At 34.5% G+C, this 26,939-nt stretch overlaps 1 protein-coding gene across 20 annotated transcripts in view; it reads left to right on the top strand.

Moving 5' to 3' along the window:
- ATRX (ATRX chromatin remodeler) overlaps positions 1-26,939 on the top strand; it is a 264,806-nt gene that overhangs the window by 171,568 nt on the left and 66,299 nt on the right. For all 20 annotated transcript variants that reach the window (XM_081125145.1, XM_081125148.1, XM_081125154.1 and 17 more), the window contains 3 exons: positions 1,678-1,831; positions 6,506-6,612; positions 19,395-19,503. In XM_081125145.1, coding sequence (XP_080981271.1) covers positions 1,678-1,831; positions 6,506-6,612; positions 19,395-19,503 — 370 coding nt within the window. The remainder of the gene's footprint in view (positions 1-1,677; positions 1,832-6,505; positions 6,613-19,394; positions 19,504-26,939) is intronic.

The raw sequence follows: 26,939 nt of genomic DNA on the forward strand, positions 1-26,939 counted from the left end.
TTTCAGAGAGAGGAAAGGAGAGGGAGAGAGAGATAGAAACATCAGTGATGAGAGAGTCATTGACCCGCTGCCTCCTGCATGCCCCCGACTGGGGATCAGGTCCGCAACCCGGGCATGTGCCCTGACTAGGAATTGATCCCCCATCGCCTGGATCCTAGGTCGACGCTCAACCGCTGAGCCACGCCCGACCGGGCGATAGAACTATTTTATAAAGACTATAAAATAAGTATGTTTAAAGTGATATTTAAAAAATTATGAGCATAATATTATGCTGGGCAATTTAAAACTTTGATGAAGCAAACAACGTTCTAGAAAAATATAACAGCATTGAATGTTCATTGCAGTTATTTCACAGTAGCCAAAAATTAGAAATAACCTAAATGTCTGTGAACAGGAGAACTAATAAATGATGGTATATTTATGCAGTAGAATACTACATGACAGAATGATTGAATAAGTTTTACTCTGAGTGAAAAATGAAATACTACATTGAGGTAATAAATTTAAGTTGTAGAATGATACAAATAGGGTGGCTAAGTAAGTCCTCACTTAACGCTGTCAATAGGTTTTGTGACTTTAAGCAAAATGATGTATAATAAAACCAATTTTACCCTAGGCTAATTGATGTAAACAAGCATTAAGTTCCTGTAGCATCTGTTCAATGTTAGAACAAAACACTATTCGAGGACCTGCTATAGATAAAAACATGAAAGGTAATGTCCAGTTTAGGGATACACTTGTAGGGAAAAATATGAAAACATACACAGAAATAATAATTATAGAATTTAAGGTTTTAATTACCTCTCCAAAAGAAGGGAGGGAAAGAAGAATGTGATTGGGTAGGGCCACAATATTAGGCTTTGAGTACATCAGAAGCAGATTTAACAAGTGTTATAATACGATAAAAGTGGGATGTGGGAACATGGCTGTTTATTATATTCTATATACATTTCTGGATATGTAAACTTTTATAGCAAAAATTATAAAAATGTAAAATACTTCGCATTAAAAAGCAATTGGGAGAAGTTACGAAAACTGGTTAAACCTGTATATTCCTCATTTTTGCATTGAATTGTTTATGTTTAGACCTTGATTATTTTGTGTCACTTTCTTCTTACACTTTTTATTGTCAAAGTTTGTGTGAAAATAACAAAATTAATATGATATGATGATTCTGGGACCAGTATTTAAGTTTTCCAGAATTCTAGTAGCACAGTGAAATGTTTCTTGCCCCTGCGCTTAAGATCTTTTCTCTCTTGATCTCTGAGTCAGTCAGTCTCCCTCTCTTTCTCCTTCCCTTCATTTCTCTCTGTCTCTCTTTGGGCCTTTTTCTCTCCTAGTCCCTGTATCTTGGGATGTTTTGGGGGCTATTATCTCTCAGGGCCTGGGGGCCTCGGTCTCTTAGCACCTCTGTCTTCCTGAGCCCTCTGCCTCAAGTGTTTCTCTCACAGTATAGAGCTCTCCTGTGGTAGTCTTTTTTTTCTGGGAATGAGTGTGCGTGTGTGTTTGTATGTGTGTTTCTCTTCCCTCTCCCAAATTCCTATTAGTCTCTTCCTCACTTTCTCCCTGGGTTGGTCTATGTTTGTTCTCTTGGTCTCTTTCTTAATTCCTCTCTTGGGGTCTTTTAGTTTTTTTCCTTATTTGCCTACTTATTTATGTTTCATTTATTTTATTTAGGTAAAGCTACTTCCTCCTCTAATCCAAGCAGCCCAGCTCCAGACTGGTACAAAGATTTTGTTACAGATGCTGATGCTGAGGTTTTAGAGCATTCTGGCAAAATGGTACTTCTCTTTGAAATTCTTCGAATGGCAGAGGAAATTGGGGATAAAGTGTAAGTTCTTTCCTATTCTTTATATAAATGAACTTTTTGATAACCTATTGTTTAAACAGTTTATTTGAAGAAATGTGTTTTCTTTTCTTCCTTTCTAAAGATGTCATTACTTTGTTTAGTGTAGTGATAGACAAGTATCTTCTTTCTAAGCCGCTAATTCTATGAGCATATTCGGGTTATTTCTGTAGTGCTGTTTTCCCCTTCTGGCTGTTGCTCCTTGAATTTATTCCATTGAGCCAGGCCTCTAGTTGATATCTATATTTTATCATCTTCAAAACCAGTTTTCAGTATGTGCAGTGTGGCTTTTACCCTGTTACTTTACTGAGCTTTTTCCCACCTAAAGTCACTTAGTGACATTTTGATCCCCAAATCCAGTGGACACCTCTCAGACTTTATTTCACCTATTTGATGATTCTCTTTATCATTTCTCCTCTGTTTTTTGTTCCTCTTTGTTTTACTTATAGCATTTGCACCCTCATTTCCTTCCCTGCATCCCATCCCCAGTCTCATCCTTCAAATTACTATTAAAAAACATACTTTTATAGATTTGAACCAGGCTTATTGTTTAGGCTGTTATAAGGTCCCCACATTTTATCACAAATATTTTAAAAATATATCTATTATGCTTTTAATAACAATTTAACATAAGGCTAAAAAATAATTCATCTTTGGCATTAGTCAAAGATGACTCCCAGGCTTCCGGCCTAAGTGGCTGGTAGATTATGTGTTATTTACTAAAACGGACAATATTAAGGAAGAACTAAGCTCACTAAAAACAGTAAAGACTGTTATGTTGGAGTGGCCTATTAGGTATCCAGGAGAGATGTCAAGTAGAAAGTAGATATTAGAGTTCAGAACTTCTTAAAGGTAAGGAGAGATTATTGCTTAGACATGCTCATGCTTTTTTCTACTTTCAACTTCTGTCAATTAAAATTAATTTTTATTTGGGTACCATACAAGAATTTTAAGAGAGTACACGTTATTTTAGTGGTCGTTTAATTTTCTAACCAATACAAGAATCTCTACCATGTTCATCATAGATATTCTCCTACCCTTTCCTGTGATAGAATATTTGCCATCTCATAAGGCTGTCTGTAGTTGAACACTTCAAATTGTTAGAAAATGTATCCTTATCTTTATACACTATTCCTATAGCTGTTTCCTCTCTGGTCTAAAATAGAATATATCTACTGTTTCTTTTACACTGTTATTAATGGTCATTTTTAGTTATAAACACAACTGATAGATGTTATCGGTGTTAAGACTATAAAACTATGCATTTCCAGGATTGTGATTACCACTATTCTTTATCTGTCCAACATTTCATTATGGCAGTTTTCAAACATAATTAAGGGCAGAAAGAATTTTATAGTGAATACCCATATACCTGACGCCTAGAATCGACACTCTATTCTATACTTACTGTATTTTCTTTATTATATATCTATTTATCTATCCATCTCTCCATCGATCTTATTTTCCTTATGCCTTTTAAAGTAGGTTACAGACATCGCTTCTATTATTTCAATTGCCTTATCTTCAAATAGTGGTGGGTTTATCACTCTTGTCAATTTTAGCTTCTCTTCTCAATTCATTGATTTATTTTTTGTATGGCATAATTTCCGTCCTGACCACATGGTCTTGAATATACTTTAGTTCTTAGTACCCATCTCAAAATATGGTTGCAGTAAAAAAGACACAGAGCTTTAGTGAGGCAGGTTATTGTTTATTCTGGACCCTATGCATACATTCATGCAATCCTATAGAGAGGTTTTCCGACTTTGAGGGAGGAAGAAATTTTACTCTAGCCTTGTATGTTCTTTTAGCTGATCTAATAATTAAATCGGCATGAGACAGATTAAGATAAAATAACCAAATTTAATTACATATGTATGTATGGAAACCCCAACATATATGCCAGAATGAGAGATCTCACATACAGGAGAGGTTCAGAGACAGAAAAGTAATATGAGGTATCTTTTATATCCTGAGCTAAGTAGGGTAAAATGCCCTGAAGCTTCAGAGGGAAGGAGGATAATTTTCAGGATAAGAGCAAGTGTTTAGTAAATAGAAGTGCCCTGCCCTATAGATAGGTTATAAAAAGTTATTTCTGGTAAAAGTTTCTCTCGAGCCTTCAGGGTCTCAGTTACCTTTAGTTCAAAATAGTCCACATTCCAAAGGAGCACATTTTGGAGAGGACTGTTCTGAAACCCTTTACAACCTCTAAATAACAGTGTTGATTGATGTTGAAACCTGTGGTCAGTGAAGACACTTTTTTTTTTTTTTTAAAGAGCTGCTGTTAAATCAGATTCCCCTGTTCTTTATTTGTGCAGTTGATCTTTTGACACAAATACAGGGTGGGGCAAAAGTAAGTTTATAGTTTTTCTTATGGAAAAATAATACGATAATTAGTAAATAATATAAGAATCAACTTTGTGTTTAGCATACTCACAACTGTAAACGTACTTTTGCCCCACCTGGGAGAAACTTGATATTTCCACAGGATGAGAAACAAATATGTTGATGAATGTTTAACAGCTGTCTCTCCAAATGAATGAATAAATAAATTTATATATATTAGAGAAAGCAAAGAAGCAAGAAAGAAAAGCCCTGATTTGTAACATTTGCTGATTTCCATGGTATAAATGCTCCCACTGTGGCCAATTCAAGCCGCCAACATAATGTCAGAGGTGGGAAGAGATGTTGACAGTCCACTTTCCTGTTTCAAGCTAGTTACAACCAACTGTGGTACACCACTGGTTTCAGCTCAGCCCTTCTGATTAATTTGTTTTCTTTCATTTAAATATTAAATTTTGATTGAATATTTACAGGTATGTGTGGATTTAATAAGTATTGCCTTTATATTTTCACATGGGTCATTTATAAAGTAGATAAAGCCAAAATAGTTTATGTAAATATGAAAATGATTACTAATCAGGACAACAGTTCTTCATGTTGTCTGAAAAGGTTAACAGAGATAACCATTAGTTTATATTCACTTGGTCCTAATAACACTCTCTTTTTCATAGTGAGACTTACCTGAACTCAGTGGTTCCCAGAACCAGCCTTAATGCTAATTGACTCAAATCAACAGCTTTCCTGAATAGTAGCCCAAATTCCAGATTAATTATCATTAAATAATATGTATTTCTAAGAGTTTAAGTTTCCTAGTTATAGGAACTGTCAAAAACTTAATTTATATTTCAGAAAGAATTGATTCAATAAAGTTTTTGATTCTGGGAAGAAAAACCAATCTACTGAGAGATCAAAGTGTAGTGCTGATAATTTATAATGAGCACCAGGAATCAATTCATTTACTTCCCAGAATTCTAGGAATACCAACTGGTAGACCCTAGCCACTCACAGCGCAGAGTTCAGGAAGCCATACAGTAGTCAGTGCATATGTTGTTAACTCCCAAGGGCTGTTTCATAGTTTGAGTTGTTCTTTTAGTTCTACTAAAGTTGAAAACATCTAGCAGTGAGGGTGAAACATCTTCCATGAGCACCTCTCTCCTACATTACAGCTTTCAGAATCAAAACAAAAAAGATGCTTACTACAGGTGTCTAGTTTTTTGTAGACTGACCTACTTTGTTTGCATATATAAGGGAGAGAACAAGCTCTTCTATATTCTTTCTAGAGTTTTTTTTTCACTTCCAGGTGTGTAATTGTGTCCACTTCTCACCAATTGGATAGAACAGAGCAGTGGTTTTCAAGCTGTTTCTCAGAGGTCTTGTAAGTTGATGACCTAGAACAGAGGGTGAGGGTCCATCAACACTTTTTCTCCTCCCTCAATGCCTAAAACACCTTGCTTTTATATTTTTTATTTTAACACTATGTAAGACTTTATGTGAACAAATAGTGTTCATTGCTAAAAAGGAGTTAGAGAAATACTGAGATAGAGAATCGAGAATTTGCAGACATATTTGAAATAGAATGACAAAGTATTTAGAATGTGTACAATTTAAAATTACTCAAATACTTTTATTAAGAAGGCTTTTTCTCATATTCTCTAAACTGTGTTTTGCAAAGTAAAAGTTTTTGATTTTGACAAAGTCCAGTTTATCAACTTACATTGCATAGATTATATTTTTGGTGTCATGTCTAAGAATTATTTGTCTAACCTCAAGTTATAAATTTTTTTTTTTGTTATTCTAAACATTCTATGGTTTTGTATTTTACATTTAGATTTATGATCCATTTGAGTTAATTTTTATATAAAGTATGAAGTTTAGGCCAGAGTTCATTTATTTGAATACAGATGTCCAATTTTGCCTTTACCTCTTCGTTAAAAAACCAATTAACGATATTGTGTGGCTCTCTGTTATGTAGACTCTGTATTTTGTTCCATTGATTTTGTCCTTTGTGCTTGTCCTTTCATCAGTACTCTGGTTTTTTTCATGTTTTTTTCCCCCCTATTTTGATTACTCTAGCTTTGTAAGTGTTGAAATGCTGTACAGTTAGGTCTCCAACTTTTTCTCTTTCAAAGTTGTTTTGGTTACTCTGTGTGCTTGGCATTCCCATATAAACTTTAGAATCAGCTTGTTAATTTCTAAAAAAAAAAAAAACCTACTGGGGTTTTCATTAGTATTGTGTTGAATTTGCAGATTAATTTTAGAAGTGATATCTTTACTATATGAATCTTCTAATCTGAGAACACTCATCTGTTTTTTTAGACTTGTTTTCAGCCAGTCTCTCATATCTCTGGACTTGATTGAAGATTTTCTTGAATTGGCTAGTAGGGAGAAGACAGAAGATAAAGATAAGCCTCTTATTTATAAAGGTGAGTTACAAACATTTGTATAGCATAAGTTTTAAAACATTCATTTATACATCTTGTGTAAACATTTTAACAATAAAAGAAAAAATAACCAGACCTACAACCCTAATATATCCATGTTTTTCTCTACTTTATTCTTAACCATATCCATATAATTATGGTCTTTGTTGTTGCAATTTTAGCATCAGTTAAAAAATGTTTTTTTAAACAGATTTATTGAGATATAATTCACATAATGTGGAATTGAACAACTTAAAATATACAATTCAATGGTTTTTATTATATTCACAGAGTTGTGCAACTATCAACAAAGTCAATTTTTGAAAATTTTAATCACCACCAAAGAAACCCTATACACCTTTTAGCTATGACTGTCCTACCTCACCCTTCCACCCTGCCATCCCTAGGCAATCACTAATCTATTTTTATTTCTGTAGATTGACCTATTCTGGACCTGTCAAATAAATGGATTCATATAATATGTGGTCTTTTGTGACTGGCTTCTTTCACATAGCATGTTTTCAAAGTTCATCCATGTTATAGCATATGACAGTACTTCATTTGTTTTTATGGTCTAATAAAATTTCATTGTATGGATAAAACCCACATTTGATTATCCATTCATTCATTCGTAGATATTTAGGTTGTTTTCACCTTTTGACTATTGTGAATAGTGTTGCTATGAACATTTGTATACAAGTTTTTATGTATTTAAACATCTATTTTCAATTCTTTTGGATATATACTTGGGAATGGAATTATTGGATCATATGATAATTCTGTGTTTAATTTATTGAAGAGCCATGAAATTATTTTCCACACTGGCTACACTATTTTACATTCCCATAAGCAGTGTATAAGGGTTCTGATTTCTCTACATCTTTGCCAACATTTGCTTTCCTTTTTTAAAAAAAAAAAAATATTTTTATTGATTTCAGAGAGAGGAAGGGAGAGGGAGAGGGAGAGAGAGAGACACACATCAATGATGAGAGAAAGTCATTGATCAGCCGCCTCCTGCACGCCCCCTGCTGAGGATTGAGCCCACAACCTGGGCATGTTCCCTGAATGGAAATCAAACCTCGATCTCCTGGATCATAGGTTGATGCTCAACTGCTGAGCCATGCTGGCCAGACCACTTTCCTTTTCTTTTTTTAAAAATTATTATTATAGCAATCCTAGTGGCTGTGAAGTGGCATCTCATTATGATTTTGATTTGTATTTCTCTAATAACTAATAATGTTTAACATCATTTCATGTGATTGTTGGCTCTTTGTATATTTTCTTTGGAAAAATGTTTATTCTGATCCTTTGCTAGTTTTTGAATGGGGTTATTTGTCTTTTTGTTATCTAGTACAGGGATATATATTTTTTCTTTTATATTTTCTGCATACCAGTCTATTGTCAGATATATGATTTGTAAATATCTTATCTCATTCTGTGGGTTGTCTTTTAACTTCTTCATAGTGTCCTTTGAAGCACAAGTTTTTCATTTTGATGAAGTCCAATTTATCTATTTTTGTTACTTGTGCTTTTAGTGAAACGCAAGTTCATGAACATTAACCCCTATGTTTCTCTCAGAGAATTACATAGTTTTAGCTATTACATTTAAGTCTTTAATCCATTTTGAATTTATTCTTGTGTATGGTATAAGAACCTGGTCTAGTTTCATTTTATTCCATGTATCTGTCCAGTTTTCCCAACATTTTTTGAAGACACTGTCTTTACCCATTGTATATTCTTGCCTCCTTTTTCAAGTATTAATTGACCATATAGGCATGGGTTTATTTCTGGGCACTCTTATTTATTCCATTTATCTATGTGTCTGTTTTTATGTCGGTACCATGTTGTTGATTATATAGCCTTGCAGTATATTCTGATATCAAGTAGTGTGATACCTACAGCTTTGTTCTTCTTTCTCAAGATTGCTGTGGCTATTTGTGATCTTCTGTGGTACCTTATAAATTTTAGGATTATTTGTTCTAGTCCTGTGAAATATGCCATTGATATACTGAGAGGGATTGTACAGAATGAGTAGATTGCCTAGGGTAGTATGGGCATTTTAACTGTTAATTCTTTCTATCCATGAGCACAGCATATGCTTCCATTTATTTGTATTTTCTGCACTTTCTTTCTTCAATGTCTTATAATTTTGCAAGTACAGCTCTTTTACCTCCTTGATTAAATTTATTCTTAGGTATTTAATTTTTTGATGCAATTGTAAATGGTATTGTTTTCTTAATTTCTTCTTCTGATAGTTCATTATTGGTGTATAAACTGCAGTGGATTTCTGAATATTAATTTTGTATTTTGCTACTTTACTGAATTAATTTATCAGATCTAATTGTGTTTTGGTAGGATCATTAGGGTTCTCTCTATATAGTATCATGTAATCTACAAATAATGAATTTTACTTCATTTCCAGTTTGGATGCCTTTTATTTTTTTTCTTGTCTGATCGCTGTAGCTAGAATTTCCAGTACTTTGTTGAATAAGGTGGTAAAGGTGGACATCCCTGTCTTCTTCCTGATCTTAAGGGAAATACTTTCAATTTTTGCCCATTGAGTATGATGTTAGCTGTAGGTTTGTCATATATGGCCTTTATTAGGTTCAGGTACGTTCCCTTTATTCCCACTTTGCTGAGAGTATTTATCATAAAAGGGTGCTCAATTTTGTCAAATGCTTTTTCTGGATCTACCTATATGATCATATGATTTTTATTTTTCATTTTGTTTGTGCAGTGTATCATGTTAATTGATTTGCAGATATTGAACCAGACTTGCATCCTCGGAATAAATTGTACTTGATCGTGGTGTATGATCTTTTTAATGTATTGCTGGATCCTGTTTGCTAATATTTTGTTGAGGAGTTTTACATCTGTATTCATCAGGGATTTTGGCCTATAATTTTTTATTTTTATAATGTTTTGGTGGTTTTGGAAACGGTAATTCTAGCCTCATGAAATGAGCTTGGAAGTCTTCCCTCCTTTTGGACTTTTTGGAATAGTTTGAGAAGGATAGGTATTAATTCTCCTTTGATTATTTGGTAAAATTCACCTGTGAAGCCATCAGATCTAGGACTTGAGTTTGTTGGGAGTTTTTTGATTACTCATTTGATTTTGTTTGTAGTTATCTGTCTTCTCATATTTTATATTTCTTCTGGATTTGGTCTTGGGAGATTGTATGTTTTTAGGAATATATCCATTTCTTCCAGGTTGTCTAATTTGTTTGCCTATAATTTTTCATAGTATTTCTGTGGTGTCAGTTGTCACTTCTTTTCATCTCTGATTTTTTTAATTTGGGTTCTCTCTTTTTTTCTTGATGAGTCTTGTTAAAGGTTTATCAATCCTGTTTATCATTTCGAAGATTCAGCTCTTGTTTCATAGATTTTTTTTGTATTTTTTTAGACTCTTTTTTATTTATTTCCCCTCTGATGTTTATTATTTCCTTCCATCTACTCAGTTTGGGCTCTGTCTGTTGTTCCTTTTCTAGTTATTTTAAGTATAAGGTCTGGCTGTTTATTTTCTTGAGGCAGGTGTGAATTTTCCTCTTAGGACTGCTTTTACTGTGTCCCATAGATTGTGGTAATTGTGTTTTCATTTTCATTTGTCTCAAGGTGACTCTTGATTTCTTCCTTGATCTTGTTGTTAACTCATTCATTGTTTAGTAGCATGTTATTTACCCTCCAAGTGTTTGTGTGTTTTTCAGTTTTCTTATAGTCTATTTCTAGTCTCATACCACTGTGATTGGAGAAGATGTTCGATAGTATTTCAGTCTTCTTAAATTTATTGAAACTTGTTTTGTGGTCTAACATATGGTCTGTCCTGGAAAATGTTCCATGTGCTCTTGAAAAGTGTATATTCTGCTTTGGGGTGAAATATTCTGAAATCATCAATTAAATCCATCTAAGGCAGGTGACATTTAAGGCAGGTGTTTCCTCGTTTTCTGTCTGGATGCTCTGTTTATTGGTGTCAATGGGGTGTTAAAGTCCCTTACATTTACTGTATTACTGTCGATATCTCCCTTTATATGCATCATATTTGTTTTATATATTTAGGTGCTTGTATGTTAGGTATGTAAATATTTACCGGTTATATCCTCTTTTTGGATTGATCCTTTTAACATTATGTAATATCCTTCTTTGTCTCTTATTACAGCCTTTAATGTCTATTTTTACTGCTATAAATATTGCTGTCCCAGCTTTTAAAATTTCTATTTGCATAAAGTTTTTTCATCTCTTCACTTTCAGTCTGTGTCTTTCATTCTGAGGTGGGTTTCTTGTAGACAGTATATATATGGGTCTTGTTTTCTTATCCATTTAGATACCCTGTGTCTTTTGATCCGAGCATTTAGACTATTCACATTTAGAATGTTTATTGGTAGGTATGTATTTTTGCTATTTTATTCTTAATAATTGTGTTCCTGTTTTTCTTGTTAGAGAAGTCCCTTTAACATTTCTTGTAATACTGATTTGATGCTAATGAACTTTTCCTCCCCCTTGTCTGGGAATCTATTTCTCTTTTAATTTTAAATAATAGCTTTGCTGGGAAGAGTAGTCTTGATTGCAGGTCCTTGCTTTTTATCACTTTGAATATTTTGTGCCAGTTCTTTCTGTCCTGCAAAGTTTCTGTTGAGAAACTAGTTGACAGGCTTATTCCCTTGTAGGTAATTAACAGTGTTGCTGTCTCCCTTGCCACCTGAGCCGAATGCTCCATGGGTATTCCATGTGTGGATTTTGTGTGCCTTCCTGTTGTTATTGAGCCTTGATTGCTGTTGGCGTGTCTGTAGCTGGGATTAATTTTCATGCTGACTGGCTCTGAGGACTGGCTGTGACTATAGTGGACGAGCTATCGTGTGGGGGCTGAGTTGCTTTATCGGTGCTGTGGTGCTTCCTAAATTGGCCATTTGGGTGTGTCATTTGTGTAGGCAATTGGGTGGTGCTCTGGTGTTGTTTAAAGTCAGTCACCAGATGTGTTGGTTCTGGTTCTTAGGATGGGCTCTGGTGCAGGCCAAGTTTATGTGCTGCCTGTGGCTGACTTGGGGCCACCTGGTAGCAACTACAAAGTGATCTGTGGCTGTTAGCTACCTGTGCTGTGCTGGAGGCACCTGAAAAAGGCTTTGCTGTGAAACCAGGATGGTTGTCACTATGCCTGGCTTGGGGCCACTTAGCAAAAGGTACAGGGTTTGCCAAGCCTCCCCACCCCCCACTGTTTGTTTGAGGTCTATGGACTTTTGATAGATTTTAGGAAAATCGCAGCATAGGTGGAGGCTGGCTGCTTGTGTGAATAGCTGCTGAAAGGGTTTCTGGCAGGTGGGCTAGTTGGGTGGGGTAGGGTCACAGTGAATCATAGGGTGGGGCCACAGGGAATCCCGAGGTTAGGTTAATGAGGTTAATGGAGACTAAGATTTGGCACCTGCCTGTGCTTGCAGGTTGTGTGTGGGAAGGGATCAACAAAGGATGAATGATGCCTGCCAGTACTTCTGTCCAGGGGAAAGCTGCTCCCCCAGAAAATTTAGTTCCTTTCTGAATGTCCCTGATGCTTTTCTACCTGTGGTCCCTTAACTAGAGCTAAGGGTGAGTCTTTGTGAGTCTCTGTGTGGGCCCTTTAAGAGGACACCTGGGCCTGCAGCAGCCCTCTGTCTCAACTGAATGGAATTCTTGCTGATTTTCACAGACAGACATTATGGAGACTCCTCTTCCTGGCCCTGGTGCTCTGGGCTGGGGTGCTTAGTGTGGGGCTGGCACCTTTTGCTTCTCATGTATCAGCTCCATAGCAGATATATCGCTCCTGATGTAACTGGCACATGTGGGTGTGAGTCCAGCGCACTTTGCATCTCAACCCCTCCTACCAGTAAGGACATGGCTTCTTCTTTATATCCTTAGCTATAGGAGTTCTGTTCAGTTAGACTGGAGATAGTTTTGAAGGGTGGTTGTTTTATAATTCAGTTGTAATTTTGATGTGGTTGTGGGAGAAGGCCAGCACAGCGTTTTCCTACTCTGCCATCTTGACCAGAACTATAAATATATTTTCCTATTATCACTATGTATTAGTTTTGTTAGTTATATTTTATATTCTGACAGTGCTTCATTATTTTAAAGGCTGTGTTACAAAAAATGTTATATCAATTTACAACCATGAAAAAGTAGAAAATGCCCATTTTACTGTATGCCTATAGTACTATAATTACATTTTCTTCATCTTTCATGGGTGAGAACAGTTGTTTTTAATTTATGTTTTTCTGACCACTGATAAGGTTGAATATTTTTCCATATGCTTGCTTGTTCATGTCTAATTTTATAAATTGTCTTCAGCAAATATTTGTTTTAACCATCAATTAGTTCAGTTTATCTTTTGAGTACTTACTACTGCTGTTGCTACTGCTATTACTACTATGACTACTACTACTATTATGACTGCTACTGTATTTTGGGTATTGAACTAGGTTCAAGGGGTATTACAGGAAATCATGTTATAGAGAGGGATCAAACACATATATGTGCCATAATAGAGATAGATATAATTTTTTTATGGAATCTTGGGTGATAATATTAATTACTCAGTAAGTTTAATCACTATGTGACAGGCACTAAGAGGTCTTTTTTATATTAATTCATTTTACAATAATCCTATGTAATAGGTACTCTTGTTATCCATCATTTTTAAAGATAAAGACACTGAGGCACAATGAGTTTAATTACTTAGCTCTATATGAAAATGCTAGTAAATGATGAAACTGTGATTTAAACTCAGGGCATCTGGCTCCAACGTATATATTTTTGATTAATAACCTATACTGACTGTATCACAGTTTTTATGTACTGGATTCACATAAGTGTTGGTACAGATTGTTCATTTGTATTATTATGGAAAGGTGAGTATCTTGAAATAATTATTAAAATATATATTCTATTCAGTTATGATTAGCATATTTACTTTAATAATTATCCTGTTGAAGTGAACAGTTAATGCAATGTGGCTCCAGTCTCTTACATTGTTATCCAACTGCCTATCTCAAATTATTTTTTTCTTAGATGTCTATGCCTTTTTTTCCAGTTGAAAGAAATAAGCTTAAATAAGCAAATTTACTTTCTTAGGCATTACTGAATTTTTAGCAAGGAAATTCTAGGTTGTCAATATGAGTGAAGATATAGGTAAGTAATAAACATGTTATAAAGCATGTTTTAAACTAATGGCCTAATTTTAAGTAAAAAAGTTTGCCGAAGGATATAAATCTCAGTTTTGCCAACTTATTTTTATGTTAAGACTCTAGAGTGTGATAATCAGTTTTTCTTGGAGGTGAATAGTAGTATGTAGAAAGTCAAAGAATTAGAATGGAAATTATGTCTGAGAAAATATAAAAATGTCATAAGAATTTAACCTCTTGATATTTTAATATCAATGCAAGTATTGGATAAAATTTCACCTCACTGTACAAAAGGCAGTATGTCTGATCACTGTTTAACTTACACGTTACCCATACACACATGCACGTGCACGCGTGCGCGCGCGCGCACACACACACACACACACAATATCATCATAAAATAGGAACATATGCCGGTATTTGTTGCTAGGCTATAGAATAGTTTTGGCACATAATAGGCATTCAGTAAATATTTGTTCAATGAATGAATAAATGCATTATATGTGTCTGTTTTTTATCTCATCAGTATCAACCAGTTAATAAAAAGGGGGAAACCTGGATGCTTACAAATTTAATTAAAAGCAAGCTTCATGGGCATAATGCAACTTAACATGTTCTTTTGACAGTTTTAAAGGATTCTAATCAAGGAAATATATAAAGAAATTCACATGTAGATACTATACTTTTTTAAAAAAAACTGGTATTTTGATGGGGATTGCATTAAATCTATATAGTGCTTTGGGTAATATGGCCATTTTAACTATGTTGGTTCTTGCAATCCATGAACATGGGATATTTTCTCCATTTTGTTGTGTCTTTTTCAGTCTCTTAATAATGCTTTGTAGTTTTCAGTATATAAGTCTTTCATGTTCTTTGTTAAGCTTATTCCTAGGTATTTTATTCTTTTGATTGCAATTGCAAAAGGAATTTTTTTTTCCATTTATTTTTCTGAAGTTTTGTTGCTAGTATACAGAAAGGCAATGGACTTTTGTACATTGATTTTGTATCCTGCAACTTTACTGTATTTCTTTATTGTTTCTAATAGTTTTTTGGTGGAGTCTTCAGGGTTTTCTATATACAGAATCATGTCATCCGCAAAAAGTGACAGTTTTACTTCTTCCTTCCCTATTTGGATATCTTTTGTTTCTTTCTCTTCCCTAATTGCTCTGGCTAGGACTTCCAGAACTGTGTTGAATAAGAGGGGTGAGAGTGGACATCCTTGTCTTGTTCCTGATCTTAGAGGGAAAGCTTTAGTTTTTCACCATTGAGTATGATATTAGCTGAGGGTTTATCATATAAGACCTTTATTATGTTAAGATACTTTCCTTCTATTCCTATTGAGTGTTTTAATCATAAATGGATGTTATATCTTATCAAATGCTTTTTCTGCATCTATTTATAAGATCATGTGATTTTTATCCTCTCTTGTGTTACTGTGGTGTATTACATTGATTGATTTATGTATGTTGAACCATCCTTGTGCCCTAGAATGAACTCCACTTGATCATGATGTATTATTTTTTGATGTACTGCTGTATTAGATTTGCTAGTATTTTCTTTAGGATTTTTGCATCTGTATGCATCAGAGATACTGTACTGGTCTATAGTTTTCTTTTTCTGTGTTATCCTTGCCAGGTTTTGGTATCAGGGTTATATTGGCCTCATAAAATGTGTTAGGAAGTATTGCAACTTCTTCAAGTTTTTGGAAGAGTTTGAGAAGGATAGGTTTTAAATCTCCTTTGAATGTTTGGTAGCATTCACTGATGAAGCCATCTGGTCCTGGACTTGTATTTTTTGGGAGGTTTTTGATGGTGGTTTCAATTTCTTCACTGCTGATTTGTCCATTTAGATTTTCCAATTCTTCATGATTTAGTCTAGGAAGGTTACATATTTCTGGGAACTTATCCATTTCTTCTAAGTTATTGAATTTGGTGGCATATAGTCTTTCATAATATTCTAGTATGATCCTTTGTATATCTGTGATGTCTATGGTGACTTCTCTCATTTCTGATTTTATTTATATGTGTTGTTTCCCTTTTTTCCTTAGTGTGTCTAGCTAGGGGTTTGTCAATGTTATTAACCTTTTCAGAGAACCAACTCTTTGTTTAATTTATTTTTTATAATCTTTTTTATTTCATTCAATTCTCTAATTTTTATGATTTCCATTCTTCTGACTTTGGGATGCTTTTGTTCTTTTTCTAGTTCTTTAAAATGTGATGTTAGGTTGTTTACTTGGGATTTCTCTTGTTTCTTGGGATATGCCTGTGATGTATAAATTTCCCTCTTATTACTGCTTTTGCTGCATCCCAGAAGTTTTGATGTGTCGTATTGCCATTCTCATTTGTCCCTATATATCTTTTGATCTCATCTTTTATTTCTTCTTTGACACTGTCATTTTTACTAGTATGTTGTTTAATCTCTATGTATTTGTGGTTTTCTTTACTTCCGTTTTGCTGTTGATTTCTAATTTCAAGGCATTGTGGTCAGAGAATATGCTTAGTATAATTTTAATCTTCTTGAATTTGTTGATGCTAGTTCTGTGACCCAACAAATCGTCTGTCCTTGAGAATGTTCCATATGCCCTAGAGAAGAATGTATAATCTGATATTCTGGGATAAAAGGCTCTCTAAATGTCAATTATGTCTATGTGGTCTAGTGTTTCATTTAAGGCTGGTAGTTTTTTACTGATTTTCTGTTTGGTTGATCGTTCTAAGCTTTTCAAAGGAGCTGTAAGGTCCCTAACTATGATTGTGTTTTGATCTCCCTTTATTTCCGTGAGTAGTTGCTTTATGTCTTTTGGCGCTCCCTGGTTGGGTGCGTATATATTAAAAAGTGTTATGTGTTTTTGATGTAGTCTCCCCTGTATAATTATAAAATGTCCATCTTTGTGTCTTGCTGTCTTTGTTGTTGTGAAATCTATTTTGTCAAGTATAATAAGTATGGCTACACCAGCTCTTTGGTGGATGTTGTTTGCTTGGAGAATCATTTTCTACCCTTTCACTTTGAATCTACCTTTGTCTTTGCAGCTTAGATGTGTCTCTTGTAGGCAGTGTATGGTTGGGTTTTGTTTTTTGCTCCATTCTGCTACTCTGTGCCTCTTTAATTGGTAAATTCAGACCATTTACATTTTGGGTAATTCTTGATGTATGGGGATTACCTATAGCCATTTTATCTTTTGTTTTCTGGTAGCTCTGTGCCTCCATTGGTTCTTTTCCTTTTACTTCTGTCTGTTCTTTTTGCTTGGTGGTGTTTCATACTTCTTTCCTCTATGTCCTCTTTTTTAAAGGAGGTTTGGAGATTTTTGTGTGTGGTTATCGTTAGGTTTATAAAACATAAAGTTGCATATATATAATAGTTCTTTTTCTTTTGAGTGCATCTGATGTTTATCCTCCTTTGCCAGTTCAGACCTTTACCCCCCCCCCCCTTTATGTTTTGTTGTCACAAATTATTTCTGTTATGCTGTGAGTTTTTTTGGTGATCTTACTCGTAGTGTTGTGACCTTATATTCTTTGTTTCAGGTAGAATAACTCCCTTGAGTATTTCCTGTAATGGAGGTTTTCTGATGATAAAATCTCTCAGCTTCTGTATGTCTGGGAACATCTTTATTTCTTCTTCATATTTAAAGGATAATTTTGCTGGATATGTTATTCATGGCTGGTAATTTCTCTCTTTGAGACGTTTGAATATTTGGTTCTACTCTCTTCTGGCTTGTAGAGTTTGTGCTGAGAAGTCGGATGAAATTCTGATGGTTTTCCTTTGTAGGTCACTTCTTTATTTTCCCTGACTGCTTTGAGAATTTTTTCTTTGTCATTAATTTTTGACAATTTTAATACAATGTGCCTTGGAGAGGGCCTCTTTGGACTGTGGTAACTAGGTGTTGTTTGCTTCTTGGAGTTGAGGATCTAGTTCTTTCCATAGGTTTGGGAAGTTCTCATCCACTGTTTGAATAGACTCTCTGGTCCCTTCTCCTTCTCTTCTTCTTCCAGAATGTCTATAATTCTAATATTGCTTTGTCTGATGGAGTCAGGTAGTTCTTTTGGAGCTCTTTCATTTTTCTTTATGCTCATGTCTGTTTCTCTTTCCCTCTCCATCATTTTTAGTTTCCTGTCTTCTATATCACTAATTCTTTCCTCCATCTTGTTTGCTCTGTTTTCTATGCTCAGTAGCTCATTCCTAATCTCCTTACTTGCATGATTCTTTTCTAGGATTTCTGATTCGCTCTTTTTCAGAGTTTCTATTTCTTTGGTAAAGTACATGTTTTGTTAATTGACTTGTTTTCTGAGTGCACTGAATTGTGTTTCTGTATTTTCTTTCCATCTCATTGGATATTTTGAGGACTGCAATCTTGAAATCTCTGTCATTTATATCACATATTTCTATGTGTTCCAGCTTGCTTTGAGGGGATTTTTCATTTTCTTTCTGATCATCCTCGTTACTGTGGTTATTCATGGTATTTCCTACTCTCCGTCGTCTGGGCATAAATATCCCTTCTATAGCCGTATTCTCTGAAGATTTTAATCTACTATTTTCCAGTAGATGGCATTGAATTGCAAGGTTTTTTACCTCTGTGATCTCCCAGACTTGACCTCCAGGGTATCCGCAAAGCAGTACAGCTGAGCTGCTTGGGAGTGGCGTTTGTTTTGCCCTTACCATACTGGTGCCCCGACCTCCTCCATGGGTCTCACCCCAAGCACCAAACCTGGGAATCAATCAGAGGGAAACTGGCTCCACTGCAGTAGCTTTTGTTTTTTCAGATAAAATGTTCCTTGACCCCACACCGAGGGCAACGGGAGGTGAGTTTTGGGAGCCCAAGGGGTGGCAGGTCTCTGTCATTCTGTTTCTTCATCAGAAACAACCCTGCCCGTCAGTGAACACCTGAGTGGTAGAACCTCGAGCTCTGTCAGGCATTTGCTGGTTCAATCACTGTTCACTCTGCTCTACCTGCTGGGCTGACCCCCACAGCTTTCTGTTCCTCCGGGCCTGCTGAAGGAAGTGCCTACTATGGTCAGTCAGTTTCCTCCCCTCTCCCAGCCACGCTGTGAGCTCCTGGCTGCAGGCCTTTGTCTGAGGTTCATCTGAGCTTTCTTCCCTTCTCGTCTGCCCTCTTATTCCCGGTTGCCCACCTTTAGATGTTTCAATGCACAGGTCTCTCAAGAATGCCTTTGTGTTGGGTAGGGAATTCTTTGTTGAATATTGGTTAATTTGTTGAAATTTTAAGTGGAGATGCCAATGCTGCCATTGCTCTGATGTCACTCCTAGTAAGCTGTTATATATATTTGATGACTATTTCTTTGTTCCTTACTGGGGTTTGGATTTAGAGTGATATTAACCTGATTTTGAATATCAGCTCTGTCATTTTCAAGCTATGTGATGTTGGGCCAGTCACTTAACCTTTTTGAGTCATAGTTTCTACTTTTGTAAAAGGATGTACTTTTTAAAGTATCTTTGTTATTTAATATCTCTTCAAGGAAATATGTAGTGAATTTATTTGTAATACAGTGAATTATCCCTTGATTAAAAATGTGTTTTGCTATGCATATAGAATACATGTAACCAACTGTTAAATGGGAAGCAAGATAGAAAATCTGTTATTACTAGCAGAACAGTGTATATCAAATCTCTTCTTTTCTTGTTAAATTTTCAGGTGAAGGGAAGTGGCTCCGAAACATTGACTATTACCGTTTAGATGGTTCTACTACTGCACAATCAAGGAAAAAATGGGCTGAAGAATTTAATGATGAAACTAATGTGAGGTAGGAAACCTTTTCTGTTTGTGTAGAGTTACTAAAAGTCATTTTAAATCTACAAACAGTAAAATTCACTCTTTTTAGTGTATACTTCTACAGTTTTTGACAATTGTAAGATACAGTCAAGATTTAAATGGTTTCTTCATCCCTTAAGAAATTCACTCAGTGGAGTTAAGCAATTTGTATCCTTTTGAGTCTCACTTCTTTCACAAAGCAAAATGCATTTGAGATTCATCCATATTGTTATATATGTCAGTAGTTTATTCGTTTTTATTATTGTGTAATATTTCATTTTATGGATGTATCATAATTCATTTATACTTGAGAGACATTTAAGTTGTTTCTAGGTTTTGGAATTAAAATTGAAGTTGCTCTAAGCATTCATGTATAAGTTTTTGTGAGATCCATAGATAATTACCCAATGAAATAAAAATCCAAGAGCGCAATTTTTGGGCTGTATGGTAAGTTTGTAAGAAATGAGCAGTTTTCCAAGTGGTTGTCCAATTTTTTATTTTCACCTGCAGTGTAAGAGTGCTCCAATTGCTCTGCATCCTTGTTAGCACTTGGTATTACCGTGATTTTAAGAAAATTATTTTATCCATTCTAATGGGTATGTAATGGTATCTCATGTTATTTTAATTTGCTTAGTAGCCATTTTAAAGTATTCCTGATCTCTTCATTTATTGTAGAAATTTGAGTCATATATAGTTGGCTCTTGAGCAATGTGGAGTTAGGGGCACCAGCGCCCCCCCAGTTGAAAATCCACATATAACTTTTGAGTCCCCCAAAGCTTAACTACTGATAGCATGCTGTTGACCTGAAACCTTACTGATAACACAAAAAGTCAATTAACACAAATTTTGTATGTAATATGTATTATATACTGTATTCTTATAATAAAATGAGCTACAGAAAAGAAAGCGTTATTAAGAAAATCATAAGGAAGTGAAAATACTTGTAAATATTCACAAAAAAGTGGACCCACGCAGTTTTCAAACCCATGGTGTTCAGGGGTCAACTGTACTTTAAGTCACTGTAGGTATAGGGTGTGTTGTATATGTGTTGTTGATGTTGCTTGTTAGCAATTAACAGACTTGAACGTCATTTGGAAGAGAAAAAAATATATACACATGCATATAAACATATGCGCACACACATACACATGTGTGAAAGTATGGCCTTTAAGGAAAGGACAAAGGGATGGAGTTAGTTTAATGACAAGATGGCTTAGGAATGCCTTCATAAATGTTTTCAACTTTGAAAGATATTACATTGTGTGTATAAACTTGTTTTCCTTCTAGCAGAGTCCTGAACTATATCTAGGGATAAGGCTAGAGAAATTACAGTTATTCCATAGGAGGAGCATATTTATTCTATTAGTTATTTAACATTTATAGAGTCTGGGAATGCTTACAGAAGGATGGCTTGAATACAGTAAAGTTTTAAAGCATATGTTTAAATAACTTAAAAGAATAAATACACATATTTTGTTTACCATGTTTTTTGTGTTGTTTTTTTTTAAATCCTCACCCAAAGATATTTTTTCCATTGCTTTTCAGAGAGAGTGTGTGGGGGGTGGGGAGACATCGATTGGTTGCCTCCTGCATGCGTCCCAACCAGGGCCAAAGATCGAGCCTGCAACCGAGGTGTGTGCCCTTGGCCAGAATTGAACCTGTGACCCTTCAGTCTGCGGGCTAGTATTATAACCATTAAGCCAGACTGGCTAGGGCTGTTTGCCATGTTTTTAAAAATTATTTGTGTGAAGAAGTAATTTTATTAACTGAGTAACCCTAATGTGTCAAACCTAATCTAAACCTTTGACTTGCTCAGTTTCTCAAATTTGTAAATATTATAGTAGCATATGATTTCTGTCATAACATTTCATATTTTATGACCAGTAGGGAACAAATGTGCATGCTGAGCCATTAGCTTGGTTTACTCACTAGCAAATTAATCCCCACCCCCAACATACGCCAAAAACTGTCTCTGATTCAAATGCATTTTACACACACACACACACACACACACATATCGTAGCTTTGAGGGGTTATTCTTCAGTAGCTAAACTTGTCTGGATTATATCCACAAATGTTACATATTATAACTGTCTGCTGTCTATGTATGTTCTATTTTCTCATGAGTCAGTTATTTTCCGAAAATATAATATAAATATAATATTTGTGGTAAAGCACTTAGAAAAACACATTAAGATAAACTTTAAAATAATGGTCATTTTTAATGTCTTGTGTGGCCAGGAGGTAGTTTTCAACAGTCTCAGGGTCCTTATTGAGTTTGATAACTTTTTTTAACTTTTTATTTAGAAATAATTATGGAATCCCAGGAACTTACAAAGATAGTATAGAGAGTTCCTGTGAACTCTTTATCTAATTTTCCCTAATAGTTTCATCTTACATACCTGAATATATCAATGTATGTGTATATTTATGACTTTTATCACATATGTAGAGATGCCTATAACTACCACTGCAGTCAAGGTACAGAAATATTCCAACACCACTAATTTCTTCTCCATCTTTCTAATTTTGTCAAATTGAGACTGTTGTAGAAATGATATCCTGTATGTGGTTTTTGGAAATTGGTGTTTTTGACTCGGCATAATATCCTTTAGTTCTATCCAAGTTGTGTATATCTCTAATCCATTCCTTTATATTACAGAGTAGTATTCCATGGTAGGGATGTACCAGTTTGTTTAGTACAAATTGTACATCTATGGCAGGGCATTTTAGTTGTTTCCAGGCTTGGCTTTAACAAACAACGCTGCTCTGAATATTATGTACAGGTTTTGTGTGGACCTAAGGTTTCATTTCTCTAGGATAAATGCCCAGGAGTGCAATTGCTCAGTTGCATGGTAAGTGACTATTTAGTTTTTTTCAGAAACTGCCAAACTGTTTTCCAGAGTGGCAGCACCATTTTTATTTCCACCAGTAAAGTGTGAAAGATCAAGTTTCTCTGCATTCTCACCAGCATTTCATGTTATCACTGTTTTTCGTTTTAGCTGTTCTGGTAGGTGTGTAGTGAGTGGTATCTCATTGTGGTCTTAATTTGCATTTCCCTGATGGCTGGTTATATTGAACTATCTTCTCATGTGTTTATTTGCCATCTGTATATCATCCTGTTTGGTGAAATGTTTCTTCATGTCTTTTGCCCATTTTCCGATTGGATCGCTTGCTTTTGTATTGTTGAATTGTGAAAATTCTTTATATAATAATGATGTGAGTCATTGTTAGATATGTGATTTGCAGATATTTTCTGCCAGTGTATGCTTTATCTTTTCATGCCCTCACAAGGTCTTTCAAAGAGCCAACATTTTTAATTTTGATGAAATCTAGTTTGTCAGTGTTTGTTTTTCAGCATGCTTTTCAGTGTCAAGTCGAAGAAATCTGTCCAAAGCCCTACGTCCTGAAGATTTTCTTCTGAGTTATCTTGTAAAAATTTTATAATTTTACATTTTATATTTAAGTTTGAGGTGCATTCGAATTAATTTTTGTATAAGATGTGAGATGTAGCTTCAGTTCATTTTTCTCTACCCCCCCCCCCACACACACACCTTTTTTTTTTTTGGACTGTGGATATCCAATTGCTTTATGACCATTTGTTTAAAAAGTCATCTTTCCTCCACCAAATTGCTTTTGTGAAAAATCAGTTGTCTGTATTTGTGTTGGGACTATTACTTGGTTCACTATTCTATTATATTGATCCATATGACTTTTCCTCTGCCATTACCACAGTCTTGATTATTGAAGCTATATGGTAAGTCTTACTAGGTCAAGGGATATCTCCCACTTTATTCTACTTTTCCCAAATTATTTTAGCTAGTTAAATATCTTTGTCTTTATATATAAATTTTAGAATACTCTTATCTATGTCTTCAAAATCTTGCAATGGTTTTAATAGGAATTGCATTAAAACTGTTATCAATTAGGGAAGCACTGAAATCTTTACGATAATGAGGCCCCCGTGAACAGAGTATCTCTCTATATAAGTCTTTGATTTTTTTTTTTTATCAATGTTTTGTAGTTTTCAGCACATAATCCCTGTATATGTGTTTTTAGATTTATACCTAAGCATTTCATTTTTTAAGTGATTGTAAATGATATTGTATTTTTAATTTTGGATTTCACGTTTATTGCTAGAAATATAATTGATTTTTGTGTTGATCTTTTACGTGTAATTTTGCTGAACTCACTTATTTGTTCTAGGAGTTTGTTATATAGATTCCTTGAGATTTCCCACTAGACTATTATGTTATCTGCAAGTAAGGACAGTTTTATTTCTTCCTGTCTGGTCTGTATGCTGTTCCTTTTCTAGCCTTATTGCACTGGGTAGAACTTCAGGAATATGTAGAATAGCAGTGATGAGAGTAGACATCTTTCCCTTGTACTGATCTTAAGAGAATATTCAGTGTTGATTAACTGTAATGTTAGCTGTGTATTTATTGTAGATACACTTTATCAAGGTGAGGAAATTACCCTCTATCCCCCTTTATTCCTAGTTGGCTGAGAGGTTTTATTATGCATAGATGCTTAATTTTGTCAGATAACTTTTGTCTCATTTAATATCATCTATTCTTTTCTTTAGCTTGTTATCATGGAATAGTACATAGATTAATTTTCAAATGTTAAACAAGCTTTGGATCCCTGGAATAAACCTGACTTAGTTATGGTGAATAATTCTTTTTATATAATACTGGACTGTATTTATTAATGTTTTGTTGAAGGATATTTATGAGATACTGGTTTGTATTCGGTTGTTTTTTACTGCCTTTGTCTGATTTTAATATCAGCATAGTATTGGTCTCATAAAATGAATCAAAAAGTGTTTCTGCTATTTTCTGAAGGAGGCAAGATATATAGAATTTGTGTTAGTTAATGTTAAAATTTTGGTAAAATTTGTCAGTGAAACTTTCTGGCCTTGGAGATTTCTTTTTGGGAATTTCTAAATCACTAATTCAATTTCCTTAATAGTTATAGGAATATTCAAATTACCTATTTCATATTGAATGAGTTGTAATTTGTGTTCTTTGAGTAATTAGTTCATTTCACTTAAAACAAATTTATGTACAGAATTGTACATAGCATTCCTTTTTATCCTTTTGATGTTTGCAGTGTCTATAATGAGAGACTGTTTCATTCATGGTATTGGTAATTTGTATTTTCTTTTGTTAGTCTTGCTAAAGGTTGGTCAATTTTATCAATCTTTTCAAAGAACAAGCTTTTGTTTTATTGATTTTTCTCTATTTTTTTCTTACTGTTTTCAGTTTCATCTTGCTTTGACTTTAATTTCCTCACCTTTTTCTACTCACTTGAGGTGGAATTTTAGATTACTCATTTTTTAAAATTTATCTTTGTTGTTTAAAGTACTACAGATGATCAATTTGATTGTTCTTGTGCCAGTACCAGGCTGTTTTAATTATAGTGGCTTTGTAGTATAACTTGATATCCGAAAGGTATTGTGATTCCCTACAACTTTGTTTTTCGTTCTCAAGATTGCTGCAGCTATTCAGGGTACTTTCTGGTTTGATAAAAATTTTTGGAGTATTTATTCTAGATCTGTGAAATATGCCATTGGTATTTTAATAGGAATTGCATTGAATCTATAGATTACTTTGGGTAGTATGGAGATTTTAATGATATTAATTCTTCCAACCCATGAACATAGTATATTCTTCCACTTATTTATATCTTCCTTTGTCTCTTTTTTCAGCTTCCTGTAGTTTTTGGAGTTGCATGCTTCATTGTCTCTGGATCTATTTTGTTTATCAGTTTACTTTGTTCATTAGATTTCACATATAAGTGAGATCATGTGATACTTGTCTTTCTCTGACTGGCTTATTTCGCTTAGCATAATAATCCCCAGGTCCCTCCCCATTGTCTCAAAGGGTAAGAGATCCATCTTTGACAGCTGCATAGTAATCCATTGTATAAATGTACCACACCTTTTAAAATTCATTCATCTACTGATGGGCACTTGGGCTGTTTCCAGATCTTAGCTATTGTAAATAACTCTACTAAGAACATAGGGGTGCATATACTCTTTTTGATTGTTGTTTCAAGCTTCTTAGAATATATTCCTAGAAGTGGGACCATTGGGTCAAATGGCAGTTCCATTTTTAATTTTTTTACGAAATGCCACACTTTTCCATAGTGATTATAGCAGTTTGTATTACCACCAGCAGTGTACTAGGGTTCGTTTTTGTTTTTGTCCTCACTAGTACTTGTTGATTTATTGATGGTAGCCATTCTGGGAGGTGTAAGGTTGTTCCTCATCATTTTAATTGGCATCTCTCTGATGATTAGTGATGTTGAGCATTTTTTCATATGTCTCTTGGCTATTTGTATGTCCTCTTTGGAGAAGTGTCTAATTTAAGTCCTCTGCCTATTTTTAAATTGGGTTGTTTGTCTTCTTTTGTTAAGTTGTATGAGTACTTTATATATTTTGGAAATTAACCCCTTATCAGATGAATCTTAGTAAATATGTTTTCTCATACAGAGGGTTCCCTTTTCATTTTGATGCTGGTTTCTTTTGCTGTGCGGAAGCTTTTTATTTTGATTTAGTCCCATTTGTTTATTTTTCCTTTGTTTCTCTTGCCCTAGGCAATGTATCAGTGAAAATTCTTCTACAAAAGATATCTAATACTTTGCTACCTACGTTTTCTTCTAGGATTTCTATGATTTATTTACTTTCATTTAAGTTTTTTATTCATTTTGAGTTTATTCTTGTGTATGGTGTAAGTTGCTGGCCTAGTTTCATTTTTTTTTTTTTTTTTTCATGTACCTGTCCGATTTTCCCTACACCATTGGTTGAAGAGACTGTCTTCACTCCATTGTATGAACTTGCCTCTTTTGTCAAATATTAATTGAACATAATGGCTTGGATTGATTTCTGGGGTCTCTGTTCTGTTCCATTGATATATATGCTTATTCTTTGCCAGAACCAGGCTGTTTTAATTACAGTGGCTCAGTAGTATAACTTGTTATCTGGTATTGTGATCCCTCTAATTTTGTTCTTTCTCAAGGTTGCTGCAGCTATTCGGCATCTTTTTTGGGTTCCATATAAACTTTGGAGTATTTGTTTTAGATCTGTGAAATATGCCATTGGTATTTTAATGGGGATTGCATTGAATCTATTGATTGATTTGGGTAGTGTGTACATTTTAGTGATGTTAATTCTACCATCCATGAATACAGTATATTCTTCCACTTGTTTATATCTTCTATCTCTTTTTTCAATGTTCTGTAGTTTTCCCAGTACAGGTCTTTTACCTCCTTGGTTCAATTTATTACTAGGTACCTGATTTTTTGTTGTTCTTGCAATGGTAAATGGGATTATTTTTTCAGTTTCTCTTTATGAGAGTTCATTATTGGTGTACAAAAATGCCATCTACTTCTGGGTAGTAATTTTGTATACTGCTCCATTGCCAA

This window comes from Miniopterus schreibersii (genome assembly GCF_964146895.1).
Source record: "Miniopterus schreibersii genome assembly, chromosome: X".
Taxonomy (NCBI): Eukaryota; Metazoa; Chordata; class Mammalia; order Chiroptera; family Miniopteridae; genus Miniopterus; species Miniopterus schreibersii.